Below are 13,795 nucleotides of genomic sequence, written 5' to 3'. Positions count from 1 at the left end.
TTTCACGGTCTGACAGTTTTTGACAAGCAACAACATGGTGATTGTGCCTCATCCACCTTACTCACCCAACCTGGCTCCGGACTTTTTTTTTGTTTCCACGGATGAAGAGAAGTCTGAAAGCAAAGCGATTCCGTGATGTGGATGAAGTCAAAGAAAACACGCTAAAGGCTTTGAACAGTATCCAGCCTCAAGAATTCCAGCACTGTTTTGAGCAGTGGCAAAAGCGTTGGGACAAGTGCATTAATGCACATGGACAATACTTTGAAGGGGACTAATATACAGTTCAATAAAAATGCAAAAATAAAAAATAACAAAAATAAATTCCTTATTTTTGGGTCCCCCCTCGTAAAGGAGCCGCCATTCGAAGAGGAACTGAGCATTGCCGCAGACGAATAGCCAATGCTGAAGCCATTACCAAGCAACCATTGGTGAAGACACACGAAACTGAAAAGACTTGGCATGTACTGTAGTGATCTGTAAAGTGGGGAGATTAGGAATGGCACTATAATTAACACTTTGCAGACCGGTGATTTAAATATTTAAATCGCCCTGGGGACTGGTGTTTTTAAACCTACTACCCTAACTTGTGCACTGTTCACTTTAAAAATTAATATAAAATCTCCTAATTAATTTATGAACTAAAATTTTTGGAGAAGACTTACCAGAGCTCCTAGAAGTGCTTCAGAGTGTGATATTTCTGGAAACATTCCCCTCTGTGAAGAGGCATGACGCAGAACTTTCAGACGTAGGAAGTCTTGCTTCGCTTCTTGTGCACGGCGCACACACGGCACTGCCTAGAAGGATACTTCCCCGTCGATTGTTCACTCATCACAATTTTCACGAGGGTATGTTTCTGCATATCACCCGAGAGTCACCTAAGGGGGTCCATATGAGGCCTCCATGGGGTGGGACTAGATGGTCCCGGTCGTACTACGTCTGTGTCTGACACAGGTTCTGCCGCCACCGTGAGGTCTGTAGCCCAGGCTTTTGCCAAATTCATGAGAAATGCCTTGTATTTCAAAGTTGAATTTTCGTTTAGCTCTTTGAAAACCAAAAATGAATTGAAAAGGGCACAATTTATAAGCCACAAGGCAACTTTCTTCATCCATTTTACTGTTTTCCTAGGAAGGGAATAATAGGCCAAGTAATGGTTGGCTCTATCAACTCCCTTCATGAACATATTGTACTGAGAAATACAAAGAGGCTTCTTCTTCACTTGCCCATGTCGTCTTTGAACATCGACCACGCTCGAATTGTGAACAGTGGAAATCATATTCACAACGCGAGTATCCCTCCAGGACTGAAGAAGAATGTCCCCCTTCATCCTGTTCAGACACTTGCGTAGGGTCCGATGGCATTTGTCTCATCCCTGGATCACCAGTAAACTTTCCCAAAGTGGGTGTTTTGTCCACTTTACCCCATGTGGCTGTCCCCACAATGCTAGCACTCGCACTTTCATCGGAGCTCTCACCGTCACATTCACTTTCTCTTCTGGTCACAATATTTTGGGGGCCCCTGTCACTGCCACTGACACTGCCCTCGCTATCAGAAGACGAAGCAGTTGGCAAGTCAGATAACTCATCAGAGATCAAATCACAGATTCTTCTTCTCCGAGAGCTCGCACGGCCTTCAACTGCTTTCATCTCTGAGCCATGTTGACCCTGAGAATATCTTGCCTCACACATAGAAGCTTCAACTTGAACAAAGGGACTTTTCTTTAGAGTGAGAGGGGAATAGAGAGTGGTCACGTTGCTGACTCGGAAAACAAACATTCCGAAGGTCAACTACACAGTACTTTTACAGACACGTGGTCACCAAAGCGAGGAATAGTGTGTTGCAACATAACGTGTCCTAAAAGCCTAAATCTAGACGACAGGTCTGCCACATTTAAAACCCAAACGCCTAGGCCTAGGCGTCTGGTCCGCGAAGTGTTAAGTGTAGTCACAAGTTGCATGTCAATAATTCCAATCACCAATCCAAAACCCCATCAAGAGTCGCTCTAGCATGTGAGTATATCTAAGGAAAGAAAACAGTACAATGTGCTGTGTAATTTTGCATACTCTATAGTAAAAATACCTCAGAAAGTTCCATCAGTACCCAACTAATCAAATATCCATACCCTCTAACTGAGTTTCATATCGTGCTTCCAATGTCATGGTGTCTTCTGGAATCAAGCTGTTCTGAATTTCTGTCACTTCCTTCTGCCGTTCTTCGTCATCCTCTTCCGGTCCAACTGTTGCCTCTCCATCTGTTTCTGTTTCATCTGTTTCTGTGTCTGCCTGTTAATTAGCATCATACAATCATCCAAACAGAATTCTACAGTCAATTTTCCACTTCACAGTGTGGTACTGAATTTTCACCTTTCACTATCAAAGAACTTGGAGGGGAAAATAGTAAATTCCTTTTCAATTTCATTATGGCAACATGCACTATTCCAAATGGAAATTTACAGCTTGGTATGGTGTGAGATTATAAATATACGTGGTTTACTTCAAAAGTCATGGCAACATAATTTTTCCTAAATTTTGAAAGCTCCAACCAAAATTTCCAAAATTGTAGCTGAGAGACAGCAACGTCTGATTTCTAATGATGCTGCTAGATGATGCGGAAGTCCAAGGACAACAAAGCGAGTCCAGCGCGAAGTCAGTGTGATCATAACCTTCGTCAAGAATGAACATTAGACGGCTGGAACAGTGTTGTTATGTGAAAATAGCAGTGCTTCACGGCAGAAATGTGAATGAATGTCCCTCAGAGCTTGTGGAAGCTCTGGCTGATCGTGCTCTACCATACAGAACTGTTGCATGGTGGACAGAAGCATTCCAACATGGAAGAGAAGCAAATGCCGACTTGCAAGGTAGGGGACGCCCTGTGTCCGTTCATACCGATGTTTCTCATGCCGTGATCACCCAGTGCATGGAGGAAGATAGGCACTGGTCACTGAAGGAGTTAGAGAGACATACAGGGATTGAGCAGGCAACTGTGCATCGAATTTTACGAAAACACCTACACATGCACAAGATTGCACACGAATTAAACGAAGTTCAAAAGTGGACATGTTATGAAACAAGTTGTGTGAACCTCGAACGATATGAAATTGAAGGACACAATTTCTTGAATCGGATAATTTCCATCGATGAAACATGAAACACTGATTTATTGGGTTTTTTATTTCTTAATCACAATTGAATTTTTTGAGGATTAAAGAATGAAAAAAAGGTCATTCCGTAATGTGCAATTTTTCTTGCCTACTATACCTACGCCCCTTCACATCTACCTGATCTGACTAAGCCAGTCAGAGGGGTACATCATGCCCTTTCATAAGTATATTTTGAACTTTCTTCAATGTAATGTGTTTGCCCCCCCAAAAATTAGTTGCCATGACTTTTGAAGTAACCCACGTACTTAAAAATACTAATAAATATATTAACATTTAAGAGAAGTGGTGAGTCCTATTTCCACAATGTTAATTCTGTTATATTACAGTACATTTATCTACAAACTTTTAACCATACATTCATCCTCCCAATCAATTACAAGTATTTTAGGAACTGCTGGATGCAGGTGGTTGCCTGATTGTTGGAGTCCAGTCTGCATGCACTGATCCCATGGAAGGCAACAACAGGCCCAGATGCAATGTCTCTTAAGAGAAAGGAATGTGCGCTTCTGGAAAGGGAACTATGTGAGGGTGGCCCACGCAATGGGGTGGTCAGGAGGTAGCAGTGACACAAACAGGTTCGGTCAACAGTTGCAGTAACAAGGCAACTTACACGCATCCAAGTGTCAAATTAAGCATATATGATTCAATTCAGTTATGGGTTTCCCACAATACTGCTACATTAACTCCCCAAACCCAAATTATAGCCTAATCCTGTTCTCAAAGTAGTCCATCTGTAAAGCCCTACACCATTGTCATGTCAACCTATCACCTGTTTATGACCATGGGATAAAGATTTATTTTCATCTCTTGGACAATCAGCCAGGAAATTTGATGAAAAAAGTGAAAAGCGGTAGATAGCTGCAATACCAGCCAAAACATCGAATATGACAGCATGCCTACAACCAGAAAGGATGGCGGCAAATTCTACAGTCTTCACATCTGTACTGCAAGTATTTCATGGGTTTCCTGTATCTACTGACTTTTTATAATAGTAACAGAAGTGCAAATAGATTTTTTTATAATGTAGCATGTGGACCTGTTGCTGGGCAATGAGCGTGAGACATGCAAATATACAACAGCCATTACTGAGTAACGGTTTCTCAAACAGACATGATCCCTTGGAAACAACTGAACAGCAGCAGAGGAACAGTGTTCTCTATGCAGTCCGTGCCAAGGGGTTATAAGCGGGATAAGTTTACAGTTCAGTCAGTCCTCTTGTGTGGAGACCTTTACCCTGCGAGTTGCAGGAGGCGACGAAAAGGGTAGTCTCAAGTCTGAGGCAGTAAAATATGGTCGCGAGTCTCAAGGGACTCAGACCCGAGAAAGACTGTACTGGCAACTGCCAGCAGGATATACAAAACAGATCTGTCCTCTCATTAGAGAGCCCCCCACCAAACAAGGCCATAACTGTCAAACAGTAATAAATAACTGGTCATGAGCCCTATCTTGACTGACTGACCATCAGTCGCAAAGTGACTTTGACTTTGAGTTTAGTCAGTTGTGAGGCATTTGCCAGTCAGTAAGGACAAAAGCAGAGGACCCTGTTAGGATACATTACCAAGAAACAGCTAGTGAAAATAAACTGAGAAAACGTAGTATGTGAACTGCAGAGTCAGTGAATTAGCAACAGCACTATAATTATTTGTAGTTACGATCAGAAATTGGTCAATAAAACCAATTACCAACAGACACCCCATCTATAGTCACACTCCCTAACATGACAATAATTTTTCTTTTAAAAGACAAGGCTAAAGAGGCATAAGATTTAGGACATGGAAAGCAAGAAGTCTATGGGGGTAGGTTCACTGAAGATGATGGAGAAAGAAATATCAAAATATAAGTTAAATTTAATGGGAGTATAGGACATCATATGGGACAGTGGTGGTAAGGAACCAGCAGGTGAATATACATTTTTCTATGGAAAGGGGACTGAGAATCATGAATTAGGTACAGGTTTTCTAGTACATAGAGAATCATATCAGCAGTTAAGAGGGGAGAGTTTGTTTGTGATAGGATGTCATACATAATACTAAAAGGTCGCTGGTGTGATATCATTGTTTTAAATATTGACTCACTCTCCAGCTTCTTCTCTCTCTCATACGTGCATGCGTGAGCACACACACACACACAGTCATGCATAGGCACATGCACAAAAACACACATAAATACATACACATCCATGAAAAGTTGGCCAAATTTGGGAAGTCATACAGAGATGTGTTACACATGCATAACCATCTAACAGCCTCAAAAATGACAATTCAAATATGTAACATGGGAAACCAAGGACATGGCAGAAAAATCAAGGATATAAAAAACAGAGCAGAGAAATAGCAGCCACAGATACAGAATGAAGGCTCATATGAATAGGAGAGAGAAGAGTGAAGAAGGCTGTCATAGGATGTACCACCATGGCGAAAATGTGAATGGATCATAATCTCAGAAAGATAAAAAGTGAAATGACATATGAGAGCCATTAATCTTATCTGTGAATATCACATTTATATATATGCAAAAAGATATTAAAATTATATTTACCTCAATTTCTGTACTTTCTAGTTCATAAATTTCTTTCCTCAGCATTGCTTCCTCTGCACACAATTCCTTACTTTTCCTGAGCTCTTCTTCATTGAACAAGTTCTTCTCTTCTAGAATATCTTCAAGCTGAACATCCAATATTATTGCATCGGTACTATTTTTCCTAAAAGGAGACATATACAGTTATGTTTAAATTAAAGAAAAGCAACGTGTTACATCTATATTAATATGAAAAGCAATGAAATCAATTTAAATATATCACATGTAAGAAATTTTCTCATTAAGTTTATGAAAATTCAATCGGTGCTAAACAGATGATCACTGGGAAAATCTGAACCACCACTTTGACAGAACTAAAGACCTCACAAAAGATGGAAGAAGTATGTGATGTTGGAACATGCTCGACTGTCATGGAGACAGGAGGAAGAGGAGGAGGAGGAGAAGGTATGAGGACGTAGCATAACATCATTAACTCCATCAATTATGATTCTGTCAGTGAATTTCCCATAGATCCCAACATAAATGTGCTATCAAAACACACAGCACATGGGATAAAATGTTTAGAGAGCAGCTGATACCAAGGCTAAGTCTTAACTGTACTTCCAGAAGTAGTGTTGTTACTGTGGCAATGGTCTTCTTGGCTTTATAACATATACCTTCCACAGCAAAGTCAATTGGTAAGATACGGTAACAGTGGAGGCAGACACTAGTGTCCCTGGATGGCCAGTAGAGAGGACCTACAGCTTCAATATTCATATCTGTATTTACTTGAGGGGACAACCTCAGCTGCCACAAACACTCTCACCTTACTGGATCCACTATGCACCCTTGATCTTGTTACGGTCCTACAAAGGGCCCTGACTGTAATGCTACAGCCAAAACCATCCTGACTGAAACCCTCCTGATATCCATCAGATTCAATCATATCTCTATTCCATGCTAAGTCAAAGATGGGAACTGATGTGTGTGGTATGAGAATTCCTCCTTCTCCCCACATTTCCTACACAAGGCCTTTTCCAACAGACGGTGCCTCAGTGTATCACAGACAGCCTACAATTCTGTTACCAGCCTATATGGTCAAAAGTGAACAGATCCCTAAGAGTTTATCCAAAGGTCCTCCAGAGAAAAGCTTTGACTGCCTCATGTCAGAGAGCCTCTTCCTTCAACTTCGAGCTTACCACCACATGGTGAGACTGAAATGCTGATTTGAGACTGAGGAATAGAGTACTCAGTCCTGCCCTATCCAAGATACCCATATCTTCAGTGAACAGCAACAAAGAATGCAACTTTATTCTAACTAGACAGGACACACGCACACGCACGCGCGCACACACACACACACACACACACAGCCTGCAATCTAAAGCTTAATGAGGACTCTGTGATGAAATCCTTGTAGGGGCACAGGGATCAACAATAACAGGAGCAGTTCGTGCTAAACAAGAAAAAATTTTTTCTGAAGCACTTGAACTACAAGGAAGTTTTGATGCTTCTTCCGGTTGGCTAACACATTTCAAGCAGCGTCATGGAATACGAGAAATTAGTATTCAAGGTGAGAAACTGTCAGGGGACTTGTCATCATCAGTTCAATTTTGCACCAATTTTGATAGTTTCGTGAAAAGTGAAAATCTGCTGCCAGAACAAATCTATAATTTTAATTGTTTCTTGCATCCTGTTGTGTATTTAATTAACATTAGAGTCAATTTTACCGACCACACGTCATATGTTGTGTGGCCGGTAAAATTGACTCTAATACAAATCTATAATGCCGATGAAATGGGTATTTATTGGAAATGCTTGCCAACCAGAACGTTCGCATTTCAAAATGAAAGACAGGCTCCAAGTCACAAATCCAGTAAGGAGAGACTGACAGCCTTGTGCTGTTCTAATGCATCAGGAAAACACAAACGAACACCAGTAGTTATCAGCAAAGTGAAAAGACCACCTTCTTTTAAAGGAACAGTAGCTTCGAGTCTGCCTATCCTTTATTTTAATCAGAAAGGAGCTTGGATGAATAGAGCAATATTTAAAGAATCATTTGATTTTAAATTTGTGCCTCAAGTTCGTGACCATCTAAAATCCCAAGGCTTACCCGAGAAAGCTGTGCTCCTCATTGAAGATGCGTCCTCACATCCTAACGAAAGTCTCCTGAGGTCAGATGATGGAAATATTTTTGTGAAATATTTTCCTCCTAATGTTACCACACTTATCCAACCAATGGATCAAGGAGTTATCTCAAGTATGAAGAGAATCTACAGATCAAATTTGCTACAAAAGCACATCGATGAAGGCAATGATCTGACGTGTTTCTGGAAGTCTTTTTCAATGTTAGATGTCATATGAGATTTCAACTGTGTGGGATACAGTAAAGCCATCTGTATTGAAAAATTCATGGAAGAAACTGATGCCTTTCATCACTAATGAAGATGACAAAATCCATGGATTCAGTGAAAATGATATAGCCATAGAACTGACAAACTTGTCTAACCAAGTTCATGGTGGTGAAGAAGTCATCGAGGAAAATATAAGAGAGTGGTTTGACTGTGACTCATGTGAGCCAGGCTTCGAAATGTTAAGCAGTGACGAAATCATAAGTTCAGTTGGGGTGCAGCCAGAATAGCGGGATGAAAGTGAGAATGAGGAAGAGGTGGACAGTGCTGCTAGTAAGAAAATATCACATGGTGCTGCTCTTAATCATTTGGAATCGTTACTAGACTGTCTTGAGAGTGCAGAGAACAGTATATTAAGTGACAAGCTAATATTACGTAGGCTTCGTACGGATATCCGTAAAAAGAAAAATGCCGTGAAAAAGCAAATGACAATATTAAATTTCTTTAAGTGTTAAGTGTGAATATTCGTAAAAAGTGTTGGATGTTGTTGAACACTGATTGAAATAACTAATTCATACTTCAGTGTAATGTAAAAAAAGTACTAAATAGGCCATGAGATGACATAAAAATGAGGTTGAATAAATTTATATACAGGTAGGCCTATAGTATTATGAAGGTAAAGTATTACAGTACTACTTTTAATAATATTTGTCTTAACCGGGTTTTCGATTAATCCTGATTTCCATCCCCACCATTATCCCAGATAATCAAGAGTTGAGTGTAATATGAAATGTTATAAATACTCTCTATCCATCTAACTCTTGGTCCCTCCATCAATCCATGTTTATTCCACCTTTCTATCCACATAATATCAAAGAGATGATTTTAACATATGACATTACCTAACAACTTTTTCTTCCTGTTCATCCTCAATTTTATAGTCAATAATTTCTAATTCATCATTGTCTTTCTTCATCAAAGTTTGTGCTAAATGTCCTTTTTCTCTGTTGTCATCAGAATCCAATGTAATTTTGGAAATTCTTTTGTTACCAGCATCTTCTGATTTTATGTGTTTCTCATTCTTTCCTTCTCCGTTTACATTTTTATTTGAAAGCGATGAGGTTTTGATCGATTTTAGCAACTTTTTATTGTTATCTTCTTTAATATCTTTGACATCCTTCTTCATCTTGGCAATACTAGTACTGTTTCTCTGTGTAAATGTCAATGTAGGAACATTTCTCTTCACTTCAGCAATTTTCTTCCCATCTTTAAGTGACTGTGGTTGCACTTCTACCTCTACTAGAGCCAGAGCCGGAAGTGAAGTTGCAGCACTTGGCTGCTGGAATCGGGATTTTGCGGTATATACCCGTGAAGACACGCCAACACTGCCTTTTCTTTCTAACGGACGGCACTTGATGCTGCTGGCACTGAGTGACAGGGATGAACTTAACCCTTCCACTTTGCTAGCTGGAGACACACGTGAACGGGATCTGCTTTTCACAGTCTCCCAGCCCTGTGTATCATCTGCAACAAAAAATTAAATGTAAGCATAACTAACTCCTTAGAGCAGTCATTACTCAGCTTGTCAAGAACTTAACCACTTTATATGGGACCCAGAGATTCATCACCAATCCCTACTATGAGACACACAAATCGAGTCCACATCTCCATAATTTATCTCTCTAAGATCCATCTTAACACAGTTATCCCATCTATGTCTAGGTTTCTCAAATGGTTTCTTCCTCTCAAGGGGGCGCCATAGCTCAAGCGGTTAGTCACTGGCTTCCCACCGCGGCAGCCCTGGTTCGATCCCGGGTCTGGTCAAGTGGGATTTGTGGTGGACAAAGTGGCGCTGGGGCAGGTTTTCTCTGAGTACTTCAGTTTCCCCTGCCAAACTTCATTCCACCAATTGCTCCACAATCATCCTCACTTATCATCTAGGGCTGGTACAATAGGCCAGAAATGGCCACAGTACAAGGGACTTAGTCCCACCCCACTAGCAATAAAAAAAATTCCTTTCAAATTTTCAAGTCAATTTAACGCCTCAAATGAAGAAAACATACATGAACTGGACCACCTGCCTGATTACACATTGACACTATTCAAAGTGGCCAGTATTTATTAAAAAAGATCTAAAAATGTATTAAGACTTTCATGCACCAGTGCCATCATATTCTGACCAACTGTAAAGTTAGTTAATAATTTAGGTAAAGGTTCACAACAGCAAACTTGTTCACAAGTGGTCTCCTTCACCACTGCTAAAGTGGGCAGACACTAGGAACATCAATAACCTGTTAAGTGAAGGCATAAGCCACAACTAGAATAATGTTCACAAGATACACACCATCCTCATTCCCAGTTCCTGTCCTTGGCAGTACTTCAACCGAGACAGTTGTCCGTGAAGCTTCTTTACCCTTGACCTTGTCTGCCCAGCTTCGGGCACCAGATGATGTTGAACTATTTAAGGACGAGTTGGAACCATTTCTTTTGTCCAAACTAGACCCAGTCTCTGAAATGTTTTCTACTTTGGGTCGAAGTGACATTGCTGTAACTCCACACTGTTGACCTCCAGGCCGAGACTATACAAAGAACATTTACTACTGTAGTATATCACTAACATTCTTTGGATCTGATACATGTCTAGTTCAGAAAACCAAAAACTGTGCCATATTTATCAGTAGGATACACTTAATGGAGAGAAACAGCACTATTATTCTTTGAAGTACTTTTAACACTTCCAATGTCAGAAAAATATATCCCCTGGATGAGAGTTCACGAATATTCAGACATTCAGATGTATGCACAGGAATGCATGTGCATTCGCATATATTATGTTTAAAACTTAATGTTTATCTAAGATACAAATTCCTTACTTTCTTTCTGCAGAATCTAAAAAAATACACATATTACAGAACTCTGTGTCTAATACAACAGTTCTATTGGTAACATACAGCCTGCTTTTCCATACAGAGTAGCCATGATCATTCATAACAGTGAGAAGAATAAACTGGTAAACGTAGTGAATATTAACAGAAATGTTCTGGTATAGAAGTGCAATTTTCCAGTTAAAAGCATAAAAATGATATAGCACATATGTAGCACACTGTATCCTCAGTTGATACTGTTGTATTTGAAGGATTCAAAGAAAATAAAATCACAACAGAAGAAAGAGTGAATAAAAATACTAGATAAAACAGCATTTGCTGATTGATTATTAGGTCAATGGACACTGCCATTTAAATTGAACATAAATAATGATCTGAGGAAACTGCAGGAAATGTGGCTGTGACCACTTTCTAAGATACACTCATGGCATTTTGGGGGGACAGACTTCATAAAACCATTAGAATTCTCAGGAGTGTTAATCTCCTGGCTGAGCTTTGAGCCACACAGTTCTCACATACAAAGCTGGAGTGCAAATTCTTACAATGACATGCCTGATCGATTCAAGGAACAAGGAAAACTATGTAGTGTAGTCTTCATATAGTCGACTCATAAATTAATTTAAAGCTGTTGAGCTTCATAGACTCTCATGGTATTAGTGAAGCACATGTTACATTATAGGATAACAACCAAGGCAAAGAAGAATTCAGACATATGAGATCTGATCAAAAAATTTTGGGATTGAAATTTTAATGGGAAAAGCTAGAGATCACAACAATTTTCTCTCTCTCTCAGCATGCTACCATTCACTATTCTCAGTGATTTTACGTATTATGTCAGAATATGAAGCACTTCTGATATTCTGATATTCTGATATTCTGTCCAGACCTTCAATTCTCATGTCACACTTAATTTCTGGCACTTCCATAAATCTGTTTCCATTTTCGATATGTTTCTGCTCGGGCACCGTATACAGACCTATAGCTGGTCAATACAGTGGATAAGAAATTGACAGAAAGTTGTGCCTGGTTAAGAATTTCTTTATGGAATGTGCTGACTGAAACAGATTCAAAATCAAGTTTAAAATTCTTTCCCACCTAAAAAAAAAATAAAATCATTGGGTCCTCAAAGTAATACAATAAGAATAATGTATTTATATCGCATTTAAAATGTTTCCTATATATACGATATTCTGCCTATGAGAAGAAATTTCAAAGACACATATTGAACATGTTATCAATTTGTTATGTGTACATTGGACAGCATAATGTATATACAGAAACGGTGCACCATAAAAAATAAGCCTGTTAAGAAACGTCACAAAGGGCCTCAGATTTGGACAGATTCTTTGGATAAATATGCTAAGCTAAGCAAAATGGACATGACATTTGGTAAACAGAATGTAAGAAGTCTGTGATGCACAGGTTCACCCATGGCAGTTGTGAAAGAACAATCAGATTATAAGTTAGATTTAGTGGGAGAACAGGAGGTCAGATGGGACAGAGGTGGCAATGAACCAGCATGTGAATACATACTTTTCTATGGAAAGGGGAATGAGAATCACATATTGGGTACATTTTTTTTTTGCATAAGAGAATCATATCAGCAGCTTAAGGGGTAGACTTTGTTAGTGATAAGATGACATACATGACATTAAAAGGTCGCTGATGACATATCGTGGTTCTGAACGTTCATGCCCAGACAAAGGATAGAAGTGATGACATGAAGAAAAGTTTTTGCAAGGAACTAAAATGTGAATTTGATGAATTGCCTAAATACCATATGAAAATTTTGTTAAGAGATTTCAATGCAAAAGAAAGCAGAAAAAGAATTTTCAAACCAACAAATATGAATGAGAGTTTACATGATATTAGTAATGATAATGGAGTCAGAGTAGTAAACTTTGCCACATCCAAAAATCTGTCAAAAGTATGATGTTCCCACATCGTAACATTCATAAATTTACTTAGACCTCTCCTGACAGAAAGATTCACAATCAAATTGACTATGTTTTGATAGAAAGAAAATGTAAATTCAAGTGTACTTGACATCTGATTGTTCAGGGCAGCAGATTGTGACACCAATCACTATCTGGTGGTGGCGGAAAAAGTTAGAGAGAACAGAGAGAGTAAACAAATAACACACAGATTTCATATGGACAAGTTCAATCTCAGGATATTGAATGTGGCAGAGGGTAAAGAGCAGTATCATGTTGAAATCTCAAATTCGTTCATAGATTTGGAAAAATTAGATTGAGAGATGGATATTAATAGAATTAATAATATTACAGAGAATATCAAAATTTTGGCCAAAGAGAGTCTAGGTTATTTTGAACCGAAGAAGTATAAGCCATGGATCGACAGTAGATGCTCAAAATTATTAGATCAAAGAAACTAAGCCAAATTGCAGTGTTTACAGGATTCAAGCCAAATAAATTTTGATAATCTGAAGAATATAAGACATAAAGCCAGGAGGCATTTCACCAATAAAAATAGTGAATATCTGAAAGGCAAAATTAATGAGTACATAATGAACAGTATGAACAAGAACATTGGAGACCTGTATAGAGGAATAAATGAGTTTAAGAAAGGTTACCAACATAGCAGTAACTCATCGAAGAATGAGAACAATGATCTGCTTGTAGACTCCCACAACGTTTTCAAAAACAGGTATCAAAGAGTTGAAATAAATAATAAAAACTCCAGTCATAATGCATTTTCAAACTGGGGAATTATAAGGCACGATGTTCCACAAGGATCAATTTTAGGTCCCTTACTTTTTCTTCTCTACATAAACGATCTATCTAAAACCATCAACAATAAATCTAAACCAATTCTATATGCAGATGACACTAGCATAATATTTAAGAACTCTAAATTTGAAAACT

General features: G+C 38.9%; 1 protein-coding gene across 3 annotated transcripts in view; it reads right to left on the bottom strand.

The window, feature by feature from the left end:
- Window positions 1-13,795, bottom strand: part of LOC111870043 (S phase cyclin A-associated protein in the endoplasmic reticulum) — a gene marked incomplete at its 5' end in the record, with an annotated part of 200,597 nt that overhangs the window by 179,813 nt on the left and 6,989 nt on the right. For all 3 annotated transcript variants that reach the window (XM_033753659.1, XM_023861996.2, XM_033753660.1), the window contains 4 exon segments: window positions 2,120-2,279; window positions 5,696-5,858; window positions 8,928-9,549; window positions 10,370-10,604. In XM_033753659.1, coding sequence (XP_033609550.1) covers window positions 2,120-2,279; window positions 5,696-5,858; window positions 8,928-9,549; window positions 10,370-10,604 — 1,180 coding nt within the window.

Source organism: Cryptotermes secundus, unplaced genomic scaffold (assembly GCF_002891405.2).
Source record: "Cryptotermes secundus unplaced genomic scaffold, Csec_1.0 scaffold165, whole genome shotgun sequence".
NCBI lineage: Eukaryota > Metazoa > Arthropoda > Insecta > Blattodea > Kalotermitidae > Cryptotermes > Cryptotermes secundus.
This window is presented reverse-complemented; position numbering and strand designations above follow the sequence as displayed.